Source organism: Nymphalis io, chromosome 12 (assembly GCF_905147045.1).
Source record: "Nymphalis io chromosome 12, ilAglIoxx1.1, whole genome shotgun sequence".
Lineage (NCBI taxonomy): Eukaryota > Metazoa > Arthropoda > Insecta > Lepidoptera > Nymphalidae > Nymphalis > Nymphalis io.
In genome coordinates, this window is record NC_065899.1 from 409,124 (window position 1) to 429,939 (window position 20,816).

Sequence of the window (20,816 nt, forward strand, 5' to 3'; positions counted from 1 at the left end):
TAAACGGAAAAGTGATGTCAGGGAACTGGTCACACTACCAGAGAAAATGGCACAGCAACGAGAAAGAACTATTCGTCGTTTTCGCTGCTATCAAAATGAACTCAAAAACCTAGCGTTTTAAGTCACATTTAGTGATTCAGTCCGACAAGCGAACATTGATAGCTTATATCCGAAAATAAGGCGGAACCAAGTCTTTAGCGTTGCTGGAACTGACATTCAAACTTCTCCAGTTAGCGGACAAATTCGAAATAACGCTGTCAGAAAATTACCTCCCGGGAAGGTACAACATAATAGCAGACAGGTTGTCACGAGGAAAGGACCTGGCGGAATGGCACCTGACACCCAATGCGACCGCGGAAGTCTTCCAAAAATGGGGACTTCCCGAAATAGATCTGTTCGCATCAAAAAATACAGCTGTTGTGCGAAACTACGTATCAATAGATTGCAAAGATCGATCGGCATGTTATACAGACGCCTTCAACAGACCTTGGAGTTACCGGATCGCCTGGGTGTTTCCACCCCCCAGCCTACTACCCAAGGTGTTGGCTCATCTAACCAACGCCATGGGAAGTCTCTCGGAAGTTCTTATAGATGTGACAACATCGCAACCCCCTCCACAAGTGCAGACATTAGCCCTGAAAGTCTGGAAAATTGGGGGTGGGGCGAACAAATAAGACTGGTCTATAGAGAAAAAAGAAGTATTAAGAAAGAGTTGGCGACAATCGACCCGCGCTACCTACTTTCCTGCTATAAGGAGATGGCTAGCTTGGTGCTCCAGCTCACAGGTGAACCCAAAAATTCCTCAGCCTACCGATATAGCTAGATTCCTAAAACACCTTTTTCTAAAAGAAAATTTAGCATACAGCACCATCCTAGTGCACAAATCAGCAGTTATGACATTTTATGGGCCACACGTAGAACATCAAACATTCTCTGATTTCATTATCAAACATGTCCTTAAAGCGATTGGAACAGCTAAACCTAAAACTATAAAAAGCTCACTTACATGGGACCCTAGACTTGTCCTAAATTGGCTATCAACTAACCCCAATAAAGATACCTTATTCGACTTGTCACGAAGGACGGTAACAGTTCTACCGCTATCCTCGGGACGGAGAATCCACGATCCTCTTAAAAATTTCTACAGAGTTTCCAGAATAATGGAGATAGCATCGTCTTGATATCAGCCTTTGGATCTAAAACGGACACTCACAACTATCGCCAATCTGCTTGGAAATTCTATATTGAAATTGAAAGTCAGGTTAATTAGAGCACTAATTAAAAGAACACGTGTTAGGAGGTCAACTAGCAATAGCAGTTTAAATAACCTATTATCACTGTAAACGGTAATATTAAGGCAGCGTCCCGAACTGTAATCGGGAATTGGGTGCGTACTGTTCTTCAGGACAGTAGCATTAGAGCTCCTCCGGGAAGCTGTAGGTCAGCGGTAGCTTCCCTTACTGTCGCGTGGAAATTGGAAATCATCCAGCACATTCTTCAATCATTACTTTCGCATAATAGAAAATCCTAAAAATGATCATAACTCCTTTTTTAAAACATTTACACCAAATTGATTTTCTATTAAAATATTTCCTTATATATATATATATATATCCTTATAAATAAATAAAAAAAAAAACAAACAAAAAATTTAAATGAAGGAAATTAATATATGGCTTTATATATCAATTTAATATTAAATGTCATCGCTATAATCTCGCGAAATTCTATAAAACTGTCTTAAGCCATGATAGTAAATAAGAACAATGTTATATTATATATTATAGTGTGTATCTTTCAAAAATTTAAGACATTAAAATGATTGTTACATTTCAATTATTTATAATTTATTCATTTCATTACTCATTAATTTCATCATAGCGTTGTGCTTAAAATAATTCATATTTCACCAGCAGATAACAAACACGTCTTCACAGCAATGCTGTATGTTTTCCGGAAGGCACATCAATATTACGGTTTTACATAAAAATAAAACCGGTATTATGTGCTGAGAGGAAAACATACAGCATTGCAGAAAGTACTTCCTGGTGAAGACTATGAAAGAATATGGCTACGGTTCCCGCGCACTTGCTGGTAAACTAGCGCCACCTAGTGTCATTCAGGTGAACTAAGTTGTCTAAGGTAGCAATCGACCACAGATTAAGGTAAGTATACGACTGCTTCTTCACAGCAATGCTGTATGTTTTCCTCTCAGCACATAATACCGGTTTTATTTTTATGTAAAACCGTAATTTTATAAATAAAAATGTTTACAATAGAATACAAATATGATACATGCATAAAATAAATGATACAGAGCATTCTGTTCTTGAATAGAGGACTTAAAATTGAATAAAGTTGTATACAGGTGTGCAATAATGTTCCTTCAATAAACTAAAATAAATGCACAATAAAGCTTAAAATACTTGTACTTTCTCAATTATTTGCTTTGGTTAGTCTATGCTATTTGCGGTTCAGTTGATCTACGTAAAAAGTATAAGTAACAATTACCAACTATCTTTCTTTTTCGTACTCGCTTGAATGTGCTATCTTTTTCGCACGATATCGCAATGTAGTGAAACTTTAGTTACACTCCATGTAAAACAATACGTGGGTGTGCTGTTGCGGAATATTTTTTTCATTTGACTTTTTAGATTTTAACATGTCTGAATTTTTTAACATCATTGGCGCCAATAGAGCATTTGACCGATTATTCAAAGAGTTAACAAAATATTTTTAAGGAAGTTAATACATTGAGAACATTAAGAACATAGATTGTTTCTGAGAAATTCTTCTCTGTTTGTGTTAAAGCATTAAATTTAATTGAGTATTAAACAAATGGTAAGTGCTTATAATACTATTATGTGTTATTTGATAAACCTAATACAACAAAATATCATGATTACACAAACGTTATTTAAATTAATTAATTATTATTAAGCAATTATTCATATTAGACGTCACACTGTAGTCTCACCTTATATTAATAAATTATTCTCAACAAACAATTAAACATTTAAAAAAATATAAGTCTAGTTTGCCGTTTGGAGATAGCAACACGTAAAGTCATCAAATGTCAGCTGTCATATATGATGGCCGCAATATTGTGATTTTGGTATGTCGTTTTGTGATGTGTTTACTTGGCATATTTTATCGCTTTCCACTGAAATCCACACCGCATCGCACAGGCAAAACAGTTTTCAGAAATTTACTAGTTTAGCTGATAAACTAAAATTTTAAATCGGGACCGCATAAATATGTGGCGCGCGTAACGGATGCATCGTTTCCTACATTCTTGTGCCATAAATGTATAACGTAACGTTTGTTTCGTTATGTTATTGCGAATCGGGGCCGGGTAACGTTGGAAGATGCCTTTCAAGCTGAAGTTGAAGAAGACGCGGCAGTACAATGTTGCATCGAAGAGCCTTTTCGTTATAAGCGTCGAACTGTTGGACGGTGGAGTCGCAGACTGCACGTTGTCTGTCGACAGCACGGGGCAGGAGTGTCTCGACAACGTGTGTCAACGGCAGGCTATAAACCAGCCAGATTTTTTCGGTCTCCGATATATAAACCGAAGTCAACAACCGCGATGGGTGCAGTTGGATCGACCGTTGAAGCTCCAATTGGACAAGTTCGCTTCGTCCCATCAGCTGTACCTGCGTGTTATGTATTATGTGATATCTGGCACGAGTCTGATCACGGATGAAGTTACACGTTACCACTACTTTCTTCAGTTAAAAAATGACTTAGTGGAGGGTCGTATTATTTGTGACTGTCAACAAGCGGTGGTGCTCGCGTCATACAGCCGACAAGCTGAATATGGTAATCACGATAGGGAACGTCACACTGTAGAGTACTTAAAAAATCTGTTGACATTTCCAAAACAAATGCTGGATGGAGGTCAAATAATTGATGGTAGTACATTGGCGGAAACGGGGAGGCTGGAGTGGCTTACTGCTGCTGTGATTCAACATCACATGTCTTTACACAACATGTCACAGGTCAGTGGTACATGTCTTATGTAGATTCATACCCTTTTTCACCAGAACATTATATATAACAGATAAATTAAAAAGGTTATTTTTGTTTAAAGTGCACAAAGAACAATTAGTCTAATTTCATCCTTTCATGAGCTTACTTGAATGATTCATTTGAATCATTTTGATTTGGATTTTAATAATTAGAATTGATACAGTTTAAAAGGTATACTATTAAAAAAATGTAAAACAGCTTTTAAATCATGCCCTACTGATTGCCTTAATCATCTGCCCGTTTAAAGAATACTATTGATTATAAATTATATTGTCATTAATTATTATGATACTTACAACATATTCTGATATTTTATATGTATTGAAATAATTCTGTATTGCATTTATAATTGCATTTAAATACTTCAATAAACATTACAGATAAACAGAGTTATATCAGCTTAGTCAATATTTGTTTCTGGTGTGTTGAAAATAAAATTAACTTTACATATTCATTCATTTGTATTCACTAGATAAACTTGAACATGTAGTTCAATAGAATGAAAATTAATTTAATATAGGAATTAATTCATTAGTTGTACTTTTTATTCTTTTTATGTAGTATTCAGATTACATGGCTGTTGGCATGGCTGGCATGCATACAATAAAATCATAACTAAACAGATATAGTGAAAATGTAGATAAAACATATAGAGTTACATTTGTTCATCCTTTTAGACTTCTATTCTTTCAAATAGGCTCAAGCCGAAGAAGGTTTCATCACGACATGCCAGCAGTTACGTGGCTATGGGCAGGAGATGTTCATGGCGCGAGATAAACGAGACCAAAGCGAAGTTACTATTGCTATCTCGCTCACCGGTATCAGAGTTCTTACTGATACAAGTGACACACCTCACTTTTACAGGTACGTAAGTATGTTGGGCAGTTTTGATAAAAAATACAGAATATCCTTGAACTTAATTGAGCTTAAATAGCGTAATATATAAACGCTTAGAGACAAGATAATATATAAATAGATTAAAAAGCTCACAATTAGTGTAATGAAAGTGTTATGTATTGTTATGCAAGGTGGATGGACATCACAAATGTGATCAATCACAAGCGCACCTTCAGCATCGAATGTCAGAAGCAAGGAGAATCTGTGACCTTCACGTTACCAAGTCCTGAAGATGGGAAGTATGTGTGGCGGATGTGTGTTCATCAGCACACTTTCTATATGAAGCATCAGGAAGCTCTCAGTGTTTCAATCGATGAACATCGACCTAAGTTCCAAGTAAGTGTCCATAGACAAAAACATTTGTTTATAATTTTATGATCACCAACTCATTAAATAAACATTATTCGATAAAAGCAATTAAAATTTCGTGATAGCACGCGTATTTGAGGACAAATGCATAATAAATAGACAGAATACGAATATGTTTTATTGAATAACAATAACGGACCTCGGAACATTTCCGCTCATTACCATAAACTTGCAATAAATTTGAACGGTTTACTATTGAAACAATTGGGGGTCAGTTTTCTGCCAAAAAAATATGTGTGGAATATTAGGGTTTGAGAATCTAATCATTTTGCTTACTGATAGTAGAATTGTATACGAGGCGTTATTCAAAAGCTGCCTTCGGCTTGCTATGTACGGTTTTAGAAGGCTACGAATAACAGATACGGTAAATGTATAAAGATGAGAACAGTTTCTATAAAATATTAGAAATCTTTTATATATTAAGTATACATAATTTTTTTTTATTATTGTAACCTGATTAAAGGTGTGCCTTTTAGTACATTTGTATGTAAATAAAGAAAACAAAAATAGGAACAGCCTGTGAATGTCATACTGCTGGTCCCCCGACTTCTCACTCAGCGCAGCGGGTTGTGAAATGAGAAACATGCGGGTGTCTACATGTTTTGAGTCAACACGAATTATAAACACAAATTCAGCACGTCTGGGTTTGAACCCGCTATCATGGGTTACGATTCACGCGTTCCAACCACTGGGTCATCTCGGTTCATTGATGTACATAATGACTTTAAATGACTGTTAAGCGATCGTATTGGTTTCAAGTTAGTCCACCGGTGAAATAGCATCCGAGAGGGATTGGAACCTACGAGTACGAATTCTGCAGTCATTTAAACAATATCGAACTACAAAATGTGGAGTCTAAGTAAATAGCAGTGAAAGCGATAATTAAATGCAATGTAATGTTTCCGAGTTATAACAGATAGCACAGACACATAATAGTCATAAACATTCGATAGAGTATAGAGAGAAAAAAAAAAAATAGAGTAATCAAATTGTCATGATTAAATGTGAAAACTTGTACGAACGCGCCATACTAATTAGACGTTCCCAGCGGCCGTTACGGTCAGGTGACGGAGTGGCTGGCTGCTGGTTGAACGATTGACGACTTGATACAATTAATATTAATAATGATGATAGTGAAAATGTTACTGATGAATTATATAATATAATAATAAAATATCATGGGACATTATTCACACACGGCCATCTGATCCCAAATTAGGCAGAGCTTGTACTATGGAAACCAGACAACTGATATACTACTTTTCTTTTGTAAATACACACTTACATAGATAATTACACCTCACCCAGCCTCAGGACAAACAGACATGTTCATGCACACAAATGTCTGTTCTGGATGGGAATTAATTGTCAGTTTCATTTATTTATATCAAACAAGAACATTGAATTCAAGCTTGAGAGATCAATAGTTTATATTTAGCAGTTATGTAATAACATAATATACCAAAACCAACGACACGCAATGTATATTCTGGTATAAGTCTTATGTATTAGTTTAGTAGTTTTTTTTTGGGCATTACAAAAATCTCCAAAAGTCTTCCCATTTATATTAGTATAGAGTTATAGACTACAGATTATTCATTTAACATACAATATATTTATTTTTTTGACTGCCTCGTTGGTCTAGTGGCTTGATGTAAGGCCGAAGACCCGGAGGTCCTGGATTCAATTCCCAGGTCGGGCCAATAAAAAGTTATTGGGTTTTTCTGTGAGAAAATCATAAGTAGCAGCTCGGAGTCTGGAAGTTGGAAGTGTGTACACTGCCGTGCCTCGGAAAGCACGTAAAGCCGTTGGCCCTGCGCCTGAACTCTTTCCGGTCGTGACGAATTGCCGTCCCATCGGATTATAAGAGAGGGAATAGAGAGCGCACCTGTGTTTGCGCACACACTTGTGCACTATAGTATCTCCAACTACGGCCAATCTCAAGAGATTAGCCAACTACGCGTTGGCTAATCTCTTGAGATTGGCCGCTCTGGCCGATGTCGGTCTGGAAGACATTATTACTATTTATTTTTGAACGTTGACCTAGTCGAAGTACATGTATACCAATCTTATGGTATCAGGTTTAAACATTTAATTCCCAGAAATTAATTCGGTGATCTAATTTTAGGAAGCCCAGTAAGAAATAGAATGGCTTCAAATCAAAGCACCCTTGACCCGCTTCCGCACGGCGATAGCGAATATAGTGATTGGAATTTTGATTTCAATGATAAGTTTAACGAACAATAATGATTTGATATTTTATCGTGAATATTGTAATTAACTGTTTTGCAATATAAAGAACTTTTTGGTTTTAGACGAGGTTACATGTTTTAATATATCTGAATAGATATGTGTATGCATGTAACATGTATATAACCAACTATAAGTATGGTATAATTTAATAAGTAAATAGTAGTCTTCTCTCCTATTAAAGAGAAGGTTCAGGGATTATGCCACCGCGCTGCTCCATTTCTGGTTCGTGGATATGATACATGTGGAAGTTTTTATCCGATAGATGTAAGTTTCCTCACGATGTTTTCCGAACACAAATTAAGGACAAAATAGTGATGTGGTTACGTAAATATCTGGACCGGTATATATTCACGAAATGTAACTACACCGCCATCTTGACATTTTACTAATAATTATTTTTGAAATATTTACGTAGTCTCGTCCGAAATCCTATTTTTCTTTCCATTTCTAATACTTTGTTTCCATTTCTAGTGGTTAATTTATAAGGTGTAAGATTTACCGAGGTTCTAAATTTGAACCCTGGATAGGACCTTCAAAAGTTGTTGGGCTTATTAGTTGAGAATTATCAATAGCAACTTGGACTCAGGAAGCTACATTCCCGGGCCTCGAAACGCAAAGCCGTTGGACGGGTGCGAGAACACTCCTCTCGTGCTTTATTTTCCATCCCGTCCGATTATAAGAATGGAGAATATCGTGCAGTTGTTTTCGCACATACTTGTGCACGATAATACGTCGTATGATATCACATACATACTGATTTTATTAACACAAGTTAAGCTAATACAAAGATTGTAAATATAAAATTAATTATTAAAAAACAATCACTGAGTTGGAACAAAGAAATATCTAATCTGAGAATTACCGGCGAAAGAAACTCGACAAGTTTTTCTCGAAATTAATCATGGCAGTTTCTAATTTATTGTTAATTGTTGATATGAATCGGCTTGAAGCAAGTTAATTAATCATTGTATACAATATGCACGACTCGCACATTCACATCGCACATCCCAATACAACCGGTATTGAGATGAATTCCAAAGACTAAGCTTTATGATAAGCTTATGGTTACATTGTACGGCTGTAGATCCTGAAATCCCTAGATCAGATCTCGTAATAACAATATTACAGCTGTGTACACGCATGACTCTTCTTCCTGGTCTTGTCTACACCTGTATGTGAGCACATAATTGTTATGTATAATATCTTTTGCGAAGATAGCTAGCCTTCAAGGTGGAGTGCAATCCGGTCAGAAGGCATTACTATCTAGATTTATAAATGAAAAAACCAATAAATTTGAGCTTATTATATAAATTGTACATTGTTGTTATTTTTTTATACTGTAGACTATTCGTAAGACCCGTTAGTGCGACAGTCATATGTGACGTATAAAGGCAGCGAGTGTTGTGTAATACTTCTATACTATTCCAATTTAACATTGTACTGAATGATAAGATGGTGCTAGTATAGTGTACGACAATTCGACATAATTTGAAGAGGCCATGATTGAACTTATGACTCACGTTGCTTGACGGCCTGAATATTGTTGAGCTATTGCGCTCAATTAAAAATATTACCAATATTAATGTCGTGTGAAAAGTTCAATAACAATGAAGAGTTTACATCGCGTGCCGTTGAAACCGTGGCATCTCCGCGATATTATCCGATGATACATGACGGGCACTATTTGTTTCATGTATGTGACGCAGGACTTGATTCTTAGATACATCTCACTCCCGTTTTAAAATAATGCTACATTTACAAGCCAGTTGGCGTGGTTGGTAGATACTTGCCTTTCGCGTCGCAGGTCGTGGGTTCGATTCCCACCCAGGACAGATTTCTGTGTATAAACATGTATGTTTGTCCTGAGTCTGGGTGTAATTATCTATATAAGTATGTATTTACAAAAGAAACGTAGTATTTGTAGTATATCAGTTGTCTAGTTTGCATAGCTCTGCTTAGTTTTTGATCAGATGGCCGTGTGTGAATAATGTCCCAGGACTATGTACTAATATTATAAATGCGAAAACTAGTCAAACGATCATGATGAAATTTGCATACACGTTGACAGAAAAAAACAGAGCGCCTGACACCTAAATGGTGGACATGTAATACAAATGAGGGGCCAAAGATAACCCACGGCACGGACGCACATGTCTTAAAACGATAAACACAGTAATTATCCAGAATTGGATTGTAAAGATCGAATAGCTAATAGAGACGAAATAAAACTTCCGATGGTATAAAGTTATAGCGGTACTTCGCTTAGCGTGACGTGATGTGATGCTGTTGCTTCATCTCCATGAATTTGTCAAATAAAGCAAATAGTGCTTTTATTCGACCACTATAAAAGTATTTACCACTATATTTTTTTTTATATATTTGAGTTATTTGCGGTATGACGTACTTTATTTGAGAATACACCAAATATTTGATAAAACGAAGCGATATCGCGCAAACACTGAACTAAGTAAAGTTCCGCTTGTAGAATAATGATGGCGTGCAATGGGTAACGATCCGTACTGCACATAGATAATAAATTGCGTTTAAAATTAGGTTTGCGATTTGAGCGACATATAGTTCGATAATCATTATTTACTTAATTAATGTATTTCCTCTTATTACAACATCGTGCGGGTTCAACTGCTATAAATTTTATCACGCCTGTTATACGCACGAGGAATTGATTGATTAAATAGCAGTATAGCTTGCAATATCTGTTGAGTTTATGGTTAGTGCTCCGCTTGTTAGGCTCGTGGCGTTAAGACATGTTGCCTATAACCTTCCTCGATAAATAATATCGGACGCGTTAATATTTATTTACCTTTTTTAATAATATAAATACGCAAAGTCAAAACATGTACAAATAGAAGCAGTACAATCATTGACTGCTGTTAAGCTACCATCGGTTTGGAAAAAGAAATCAGATTTAAAAATAATAACCGAAATATAGAATAGAGACAGAAAATGACATCATCGCCTAAAACTCATTAATTTTCTCATTTTTTATTTAGTCCACAAAACTGACTACAATTATACAATCAACAATGACATACAATAATACATTTAACTGAAAATATTTACAATTGAGTCTTCTCGATGTGGACATTACATGCTTATATGAGGGCTTAAAAGCAAAAAAAAAATTACATTAGCACACACACATTACAGTAATTACAGCGTAACATTAGAACAAACATAAGAAAATTTATAAAAACTATCACCTATAAAATAAAAATAAATAACTAAAAAGCAAAACAGAATTAAAATAAACTAAAAAGTAACTAAATAATATAAAAATAGAACTAAAAATTAACCCATTTGTGTAGACATTTTCTTTTTAATGGCCCTGATAATGATAAATTAAATCATAAAACAAATAGATTGTACGTTTTAATGAAATCATCAGTCAGAGGTGCGTCGTGTATCGCATGCTTAATCAGATAGGATCGCCAGTTCTATTCGCCGCATAGTTTTTTATAAAAAACAACTTTATCGCTTAATAGGAAGGCACGATGAAAAATTAAATTAACGTACAAACATGCTATTATTTGTAAATAGCATGAATAGCGTGTTGACGAACGTGCAGTTCGTCAAACCCAGTAGTGATATCTAAGTGGTATGAATACTTATGATAAACGATAATCGATTCCCTCTTGCGATTGTTTTTGTATATGTATAAGAACACATTATGTCATCACGTCACCGGTGATAGTGCTTTACGCATGTCTTGGTTTGTATCAAATCATCTAAAACCCCGTGGTTCTCGACGCATTGACGTCGTAAGAACTAATATGTTGATATTTTGTACATTGCCAGTGTCTATGGGCGAAAGTCTGTCTGTTATTATTTAAAATAATTATTATTCAAAACAATATTACGTTTTAACATCAATGTATTTTTATTAATATAATCAATTCACGGCCTCACTTATAAATGGTGCTTGGCGGCTGTTTAAACACTGATTTCATCTTTCTGTCATTATTGATTTGACATTCGAAAGAAGAAGACACAGCATTGTTTAACTAATCACCCGATAAACAACGCTTAGAAGTAAGGCTATTAATGAATAACTAGTTATTATTTATATTTTCATATATTGGTATCGAATAGATTGTTCATTCTTTATTACAACGTCGACTTCAGGCAAAATAATATGATCGCGGTTAAAACCCGGATATAATGTATGATTGGGGTGACGTTCGTCGCGAAAGTTTTAATTATACGATGTATGTATGATAATTGTGCCAAAGCAGCACACCCACACACACCCACACCTCGCACGATGATAAATGCAGATAAAACTCCAAAGTATATTTCTGTGAGATGTTACCATAATACATAGAAATAACGAAAAAATATCTTACGCTCCTGTGCTGTGCGTCTTAAATAGAGTTGTTTACTATAATAACTCCCGCGTATTTAGTTAGTCTAAAAAAATTGGCCGCTGTTGTCTAATTCCAATCAAAAAGCCGTTGTATGATATAATCGATTTGCATTGTCCTAGGAGCACGGTCTATCAGAAAGTCGCGAAGAGCTGGACGTTCGGGAGGTAGGCAGCACGTCTCGATTGGAACCTTTGACAGCAGCTCACCGGGCACACTCGACGTCCTGCCTGGAGCTTGCTGATCACCGTCCTCAACCAAAAAACAGGTAATATTCGTATTCAATAGAAATGCATTTTACAGAAACTTGATTGTATACTATATTATTTTATCGGTACCTGTGCATACTTGCGCGCAATGTGTTATCCTTATTAGTTTTATGATGTATATATTTTATTTGCAGAGCACTTCTTCCATCTTATCGCCCAGCACCCGATTATGAAACTGCAATCCAACAAAAATATCAACAACAAAGAGCAGAAGCGCAGCTTAGATATCAGAATCATCACGCACATTCCCAACTCCTTAACACAAACGCCCAGCCCTTGGTGTATGGCTCTCACCCTGATATCCACAGGATTCATTACCCCGATGTCACCAGGCACACGGTTTCCGTCAACCAAGGGGTTGCAGCCACAGATGACTACGCATATGGCCTTAAGTTTGTTGGTAACTACCCCATGGCTGTCAACCCCAACGTACAAACTGACCATGCACTGCACTATGTAAATGTATATAAACCGCCACCGCCATACCCATCCAACGGTCTTGCGTCTAATTCGACTCCAGATTTAGCCGTAGCCAGTCAAGCCCTGAATTATCACAGAGGCTACATCAACTCCCATGTCTCCGGATCTAGTCCTGATCTAGTTTCAACGCGAACAGCTTTAAATAGACAATACCTAGGCTACGTCAATCCCGCCGGCCACAACGTAGTAAACTACGGCCGCCCAAATATCCTCCCGGCTACTCACGGTACCTACAACAATCTCACATCCGTCCTGGAGCCCAACCCTCATATCATTATCGATCCTCATCACATATCTGACAACATACAAAAAGTCTACGACGAGAGAGGAAATATAATGTACTCGATGCCGATGAGACGAATATCCTACCAGAGACACCTGGTGCTGCCTCAACAAATAAAACACAACGAGGCTCAGGAGCCGATATACGAAAACGTGCCATTACCCTGGCAGAACGAACACGGGAAGTTAACGATGAGAGAGCGCGCTCAGAGTCTGACGACCACCGACGAGATAGCTCGACTCAACGAGCGGAACGGCAGCCATCCCACCATAAACAAACACGGAAACGTCATACCGAACATCAATGTGACGAACTATGTAACTCGAATAGATAACGACAGTCACTATGTCAATGCGCAGATCATCAAAGGCGTCAGAGAATCGAGCGTGCCCAGGGAGTCGATACCTGAGACGGATTCGATGCAGAACGTTTCCCACGAGTTGGAGAGGGTGTCGCTAAAAGACGACAAGGATTACGACGAAACGCCCTACCAGAGCCTGTCGACGCACAAGCTGTCCAACAACAACACCATAAGCAAGTCCGTGGACAACGTGACGTCGATAAGTGTGCCCGACATGCGGACGGGCGACACGTCGGCCGACAGTGCTCTATCGAGTTCCATCGTGAACTCGACCTACAGCACTAGCATCGAGCTGGAGGGCAGCAAGACGAACATCACCAAGGAGAAGAAGAGGAGGCGGTGGGGCATGTTCATGGGGAGGGGGAATAAAACGGTAGAAGTGAAGAGTGCGACGCTCGGGAGGGACCGCGCGAAGGCGGGCCAGCCGGCCAACAAACACAGGTGGTCCACCGGCCTCCCCAAGTTCCAGCCATTACCTCCGAGTATTACCAAAGAAACTCTGGTAAGTTTTAAAATTACTAATGTAATTAATGTAATAAACATCATTTGCTAAACGAAACATCGTTAGTATTAACGAAACAACGGTTTTAGTCACGCCGGGGTATAACTTATAAAACGCGAACCACTGTTATAAATACATTATAAATCGGTGTAGCTTAGTTTTACAATGACATAATTGCTATCGCGTCTGGCGCGTAGGTTATCAACAAACATCGCACACCTCTCGATGTGATTCATTAAATACCAATCACGCACTCAAATCACATGTACTCGTTACAGTCGTTTCGTGTTACTGGTGGTAGGGCTTTGTTCAAGATCGTCTGGGTAGGTACCACCCACTCATCAGATATTCTACTGCAAAAGAACAATACTTGGTATTGTTAACACGTTTCAATAATCCGAACTTTTGATTATCGAAATTAGCCTCGGTCCCGATGGGTTCGGATAATCCGCGTTCTACTATACATATATAGAAATTAAATATTTCCTAGATTTAGTGACCTCACAAGGTTATCGAGTGGTTTATTTTATTCCTGATTTGCGTATAATTTAACGGTGAATAAAAATTAGTCTGCAGTCACTGAGTACTGAGACTCGCTCAATCTGTCTCGTCAACTTTCAGTGCCAACTATTGGAACGCAAAATGTCGGACGAGCAGCTCGCATTCGCCTTCGAGCAAATACCCAAGGGTCGCGAGGGAGACGCGGAGTACCGCACCGCCCTGTTGCCGCAGTACGCCGCTCTCAACGGGTTCAGCGTCGACAACATCCCCTACGAGGACAACAGGGTGCGGCTCCAACCAACGCCCAGCAACCCGCACGGGTACATCAACGCGTCCCACGTCACCGTGAGTGATTGAGTTATTTTGTTATTGGTTTTATTTATTTTTCATATTTTTTGTATCAACGATTTATCGGTCATTATCTTTTATCGATTTTTTACTACGGTCCAGCAGATCGAAGACTTGCGACCTCAGAATCGAACATCGCCGGATCAAATTCGGCCAAGAACCACCGAGTTTTTATGTGCTGAATTTGTGTTCGTGTGTCGCGCCTTTATCAAACAAATTGACAGAACCAGATTTCGGTGTTAATTATAGTGTTATTCGTCGCCAAGTTCATTTTTGACGAACGTCAGCCGTTGGTCGGTCGCAGATGACGGTGGGCAGCTCGCAGCGGTTCTACGTGACGGTGCAGGCGAGCGCGGCGGAGCACGCGGCGCCGGTGTGGGAGTGCGTGTGGCAGGTGGGCGCGCGCGTGCTGGCGCTGGTGGGCGCCGACCCGCCGCGCTACCTGCCCGCCGACGGCCGGCCCGCAGACTACGGCCAGTTCCAGGTGTCGTGCGGGCGCTGGTCGCGCGCGGCGTGGGGCGGCTCCGTGCGCGTGCGCGTGCGGCGCGCCACGCGCACGCGCACGGTGTGGCACGTGCACTACAGCGCCTGGCCGCCGCACGCGCACGCACCTGCGGATCTAGGGGGATTCCTAGGTGAGTTGCAATTCCTTTAATCGTATTTGGTTTCCATACGACATATTTCTAAATTTCTGTCAAAGCTTAAGTGGTCACTTTTCGCCTTCGCCAGAATTTACACGTAAAGGACATGTCCAACGACTCTTTTACATCGTGTAATCCATAACATAAGTTTGTTTAGAATCAGTATTCATAATGCATCTTTATGTATGTGGTGGTATGTGGTTCATCGCTCTCCATATAACGTAATAACGAGCTCGTCGTGCGGCAGACTTCCTGTCGGAGGTGAACGGGCTGGGCGAGGCGGAGGCGGCGGCGGGCGGCGCGCTGGCCGCCGCGCCGCTGGCGCTGTGCGGGGCGCGCGCCGGGCCCGCGCTCGCCGCGCACCTGCTGCTGCACGTGCTCGACACCAACCAGGTACGACCCCCCCGGGCCCGCGCACCTGCTGCTGCACGTGCTCGACACCAACCAGGTACGACCCCCCCGGGCCCGCGCACCTGCTGCTGCACGTGCTCGACACCAACCAGGTACGACCCCCCCGGGCCCGCGCACCTGCTGCTGCACGTGCTCGACACCAACCAGGTACGACCCCCCCGGGCCCGCGCACCTGCTGCTGCACGTGCTCGACACCAACCAGGTACGACCCCCCCGGGCCCGCGCACCTGCTGCTGCACGTGCTCGACACCAACCAGGTACGACCCCCCCGGGCCCGCGCACCTGCTGCTGCACGTGCTCGACACCAACCAGGTACGACCCCCCCGGGCCCGCGCACCTGCTGCTGCACGTGCTCGACACCAACCAGGTACGACCCCCCCGGGCCCGCGCACCTGTAAGCTAAGAACCGAGAGCTTTGGCTTAGCTACCAGTTCCGCGGTCCACCTGACTGGAGGTCCTCCTATGATGCGTAAATATAATTAATATAAAATATAATTTTAAACACAATACTAGTGTGCAACATTTTGCTAGAAATGTATTAACAAAAAGTTAACAATTAATAGGAACTAGACATTCCTCGAACGATCGGCCTCCTCCACCAGCAGAGAGCGAACCTGATAGAGAACGTCCACCAGTACAAGTTCCTCCACCAGATACTGCTCCAATACTTGAAACAGTCGCGCCTCATATGAGCGTGAGGACGCCGTAAGTCACAACTCACCATACTATAGATCTTATTTCTAGTAAGTCGATACCGAGTGCCTTTATAAAGTATTACACGAACTATTATTTACCCGGGAAATAGTTTTTAGACTTTTGTTACAATTAAATAATGTAAACATAGTTTTTATTACTTGCTTGTAATGTAACATTAATTTGATATCAAATCGAATTTATTTTTTACTTTATTCAATATAGAAACATTACACTTATTGGTTGCCAAATTAAAAACTATCCGTGTTTCGTAAACATAAATTGCTTGTTCTATCCTAAATTTGAGAAATAGATAGGTGGGTTTATTACAAACAACGCATTGAGATACACATAATCCTAATAAAAGAGAAAAAAATAAATAAAAATCACTGTGTATTTCCTCCTTAACATACCATATATAATATATAGTATATTAAGACTTGTAAATTAAAATCCCCTCGATGAAACGAGGTGATCGATTGATGAAAACGTCCCTCTAGTAAATATTCAAAATAAGTAAAAACAATGTCAAGATTTTATGTAATCTGAAGTTAAAATACATCATTAAATTCCCCGTCTCGATCTATGTTATGTATGCATGAACGTGATCTAACTATGGCGGATCATATTATGACAATCGTACTTGCCATATGATCACCGATAATTAAAGTACTTTCATGCGATCTGATACTACGTGCACCTTAACTCCGGTCGCTGAGAGCATACGTGGCCCTGCCTGTATTACATTCTAATAGCAGAAAGGCTAATTATAAAAACTGTTCTTCTCGATTAATATATATTTATGTATATTATAACACTATTCCACTTTACTTTTATACATTTTAATTTTACTTCCAAAGTTTCTATAACAACTTCACCGCCACTTTTCACGAACCCGTAACGAATACCACAAATTATTTCACATCGCCAACGATGTCAATGTCAGTTCAAGATCAACATTGTTTATTTGTCTTTATTCCTGTCATATGTATTCGAAAATATATGTACAGGCGTATCAGTAGAGACATAGGGTAAATCCATCATATGTTATAATTCAAAACCAAAGAATTATTCAAACGTAATTAAAATTAACGGCGATCCATCCAACCACGATAAATATAGCTGGCCGTTTGACGTTCCGCCAGTGACAGCAACGAAGTATGCTATCACTCTCGTCTCAAATATAGTCTAAATCATTGACAGCAACACATTCTTGCCGACATATGGTTTTCTTTGTTTTTAATTGTAAATTAACACAATTATATACTTTTAATGATATTGTTCGTTGTTAGGGTAACTAACGAAACTAATATTTCTATCATTTTTCACCACTTTAAAGTTTTATTGTCCATTCGATCACTTACCGGTCAGGACAGCGTTCTCTCAGCGGCCGGACATTAGATGACGTTTTATAATAAAATCGAATATGAAAAATTACAGGTCAGTCTTACTACATAAATTATAATATTTATATTGATAGTCCATCCAGACTTCGTACGTGTAAAATTCATACAAAGTTATCTCTTACATTTCTCCCCTTTAAAGCCTTTCTTCGGATGCTTATAAAATAAACCTACGTGCCAAATTTAATCTTTCTATATTCAGTGATTCTAGCATTGAGTTGAGTCTGTCAAGACCCACAGTTTTATAAGCATAGATTAGATTACTTGTGTTGCCATTGTTTTATCAACAAATTTAAAATATAGTGCCAAATTCACACGAGCAATGAGTACAACTATTTATGTTTCGTATTTCTCTTTCTCATAACAATACCACAAAGCGTGTTACATTACAGGCAAATGATAACAAACAGTAGACCATAAGTTTATTATTTATGCTCAAAATAATAAATTAAATCTATGATTAATAAAAAATAAATAACAATACAAAAAAAAAACAATATTCATTATGGTTTTGCTCAAAATTATGTTTGCACAATAAAGGTTAATTGCATAATGCGTGCCAATTATGAAAACATTTGTCAATGGCGGAAAGTATGTTTCGATAGTATGGGTAACAAAAACTAAAGTTTATTGAAGTCAATATTACAAAATTGCATAAATAAATAACATTACCTATATTCAATGTGTAATTCTAACTGGATTAATGTGAAATGTAGATAATTAATAATATAATGTCAGTATTTAAAAAAAAAACTCAATTTCATTTATGGAATGAAGCGTTACACTTATTGTCAAAGTCAAAACTACTACCGGTCCGGGGGAAATACCGTTAACTAAGAAGAACCTGCGAAAGAAACAGCTGATTTTATTTTTATAATAGAAATTATAAAATTGAACAATTTTAATCCGGTGTAATGTTTATTTCGATTATAACGTTTGACCCGGTTGGCGCGGTTGGTAGATACTTCCCGTACACGCCGAAGGTTGTGGGTTCGATTCCCACCCAGGACAGACATTTGTGTGCATGAACATGTCTGTTTGACCCGAGTCTGGGTGTAATTATCTATATAAGTATGTATTTACAAAAGAAAAGTAGTATATGTAGTATATCAGTTGTCTGGTTTCCATAGTACGAGCTCTGCTTAGTTTGGGATCAGATCACCGTGTGTGACTAATGTCCCAGGTTATAACGTGCAACAGACATAACACGCATCGGCCGCCGTTTGTAGATGTTTTCCCAATTGGCGCGGGCTATTATGTAATTATTGTATGTACTGCACTTATATTTTTATAAACGACTGACACGCGCCTTCCACCTTCATCTAGTTTTTTTTTTGTATATTTTGTATTTAAACTTACTAATCGAGCTGTATATTTTATTATAATTGTTTGTTTTTGAACTGTCGTGTAGGATGTAACATTAAATTATAAGTGTCATGATGTGTGCCTTATATTTATAAATATTCTCTAAAATTTCCACTTCTATTTCACATTGTAATAAATATTTATGTATTTTTTGTGAGTAGATAAATTACTATGATTAACAGCATAGTTAATTTTTCGTATACATATTGTTAGGTATTTTTGAAATGCTTGAAATACATTTGATTACAAAATCGTTATTCAAGAATTCTCTTTAATAAAATATAACAATTTGTTAATAATTAATGTTGATAATAACATTGATTTTTGATAATCTGTTCAAATAAAAAAAAAACGATTCACTCCGGGTACAAATCAACGGATTTGTTTTTACGATATTTAGTCGAATCGGACATAACACGCTAATTATTGTTAACGGAAACATATCACTCATCTATCACACGTGTGCCTTCGTAGTTTATAACTTTTAATTTGAAACATGTTATAATATTTTGAAATGAATGAATTAACTTAAATAATATTTTTAATAATGTGCCTTGTAATTCAGTATTGGAATGTGTCAAATTATTGAAAAAAATATGTATATTATTATGAATATATGATTTATTACGAAATATTTGAAAATTATCACATCGACTTTTTCTTACTACGTAAATATCGATATGCAAAGACCAGATGGACGGTGACACAAATATGAACGTGTAGCGTCTGCTAAGTATTCAAATCTAGGGAGTCAACAGAATGATAACTTAAAAGGTTATAAGTTGACGCCTCTGAGTCCGCAAAGACCAAACATATGGTTAATATGTTTCCTTAGTCCAAAATAAATTGTGGCGTTTTCTTCGTCATTGTACCGATTTTATTTTAGTAAATCATCCGCGCCGAAGTCTGGCAAAGAATTCGCCATAATTATCCCTTGTTATTATATTAATGGTTTATAAAACAGTTAAGTTATTACATTAGTTATTATCGTAAGTGATGTGTTCATACTTTTTATTGATGTATTTTTATCTAGTCCAAACGGCAGCTCCATATTATAATTTCGTACCTTTAAGTTACAAGCACAAAAACTGTGTTTTTTACTCTGTGGCAACACTTTCTGTAAAATAACTATCGTTCTTAGCATTTATGTGAGTTTTATGCAAATTATGTATGATATAAATTTTAAAACATTATTGTTTAAAATAATGATAATTTTTTAAGTCGCTACTATTGAAATTGTGTATAATATATTATAATTTTAATACAATTGGCGTTAAATTTCCTTTCTTTATATCAGATAATAAACTAAATACTTTATTATTATAATAAAATGTTAATAGATGAAATATTTTAAAATTGTATTAATTATTATTGAAGAAAATGTTACATTCATTTGGAAAACTTGAATATTGATAATTAACGATAAAAATTGTGTTAATTAATTGCCATTTAGTTTACTATCTCTTATATAGATATATATGATTCTTAATTCTATACTATTCTATATCATTTTGTAATTTACAATTCATTTTAGTATACATTGTACAAAGATTAAACAAACTAGCTACAAATCTGTATCTGAAAGATTAAAAAGTATATTTGATAATGATTTGTCTGTTTTGTATT

General features: G+C 37.6%; 1 protein-coding gene across 8 annotated transcripts; it reads left to right on the plus strand.

The window, feature by feature from the left end:
- Positions 1-3,102: 3,102 nt before the first annotated feature.
- LOC126772120 (tyrosine-protein phosphatase non-receptor type 14) lies at positions 3,103-20,623 on the plus strand. Of its 8 annotated transcripts, none has more exons than XM_050492280.1 (9): positions 3,103-4,001; positions 4,730-4,896; positions 5,061-5,265; positions 12,056-12,201; positions 12,337-13,828; positions 14,450-14,674; positions 14,982-15,312; positions 15,566-16,096; positions 16,293-20,623. In XM_050492280.1, the coding sequence occupies exons 1-9, from the start codon at positions 3,369-3,371 to the stop codon at positions 16,436-16,438; spliced, it is 3,876 nt and encodes a 1,291-aa protein (XP_050348237.1). In that variant the 5' UTR covers positions 3,103-3,368; the 3' UTR covers positions 16,439-20,623. The 8 variants fall into 8 exon arrangements, with proteins under 8 accessions (XP_050348237.1, XP_050348238.1, XP_050348239.1 ...); XM_050492281.1 differs by having other exon boundaries at positions 15,566-16,041; XM_050492282.1 differs by having other exon boundaries at positions 15,566-15,931.
- The last annotated feature ends 193 nt before the right edge of the window (positions 20,624-20,816 follow it).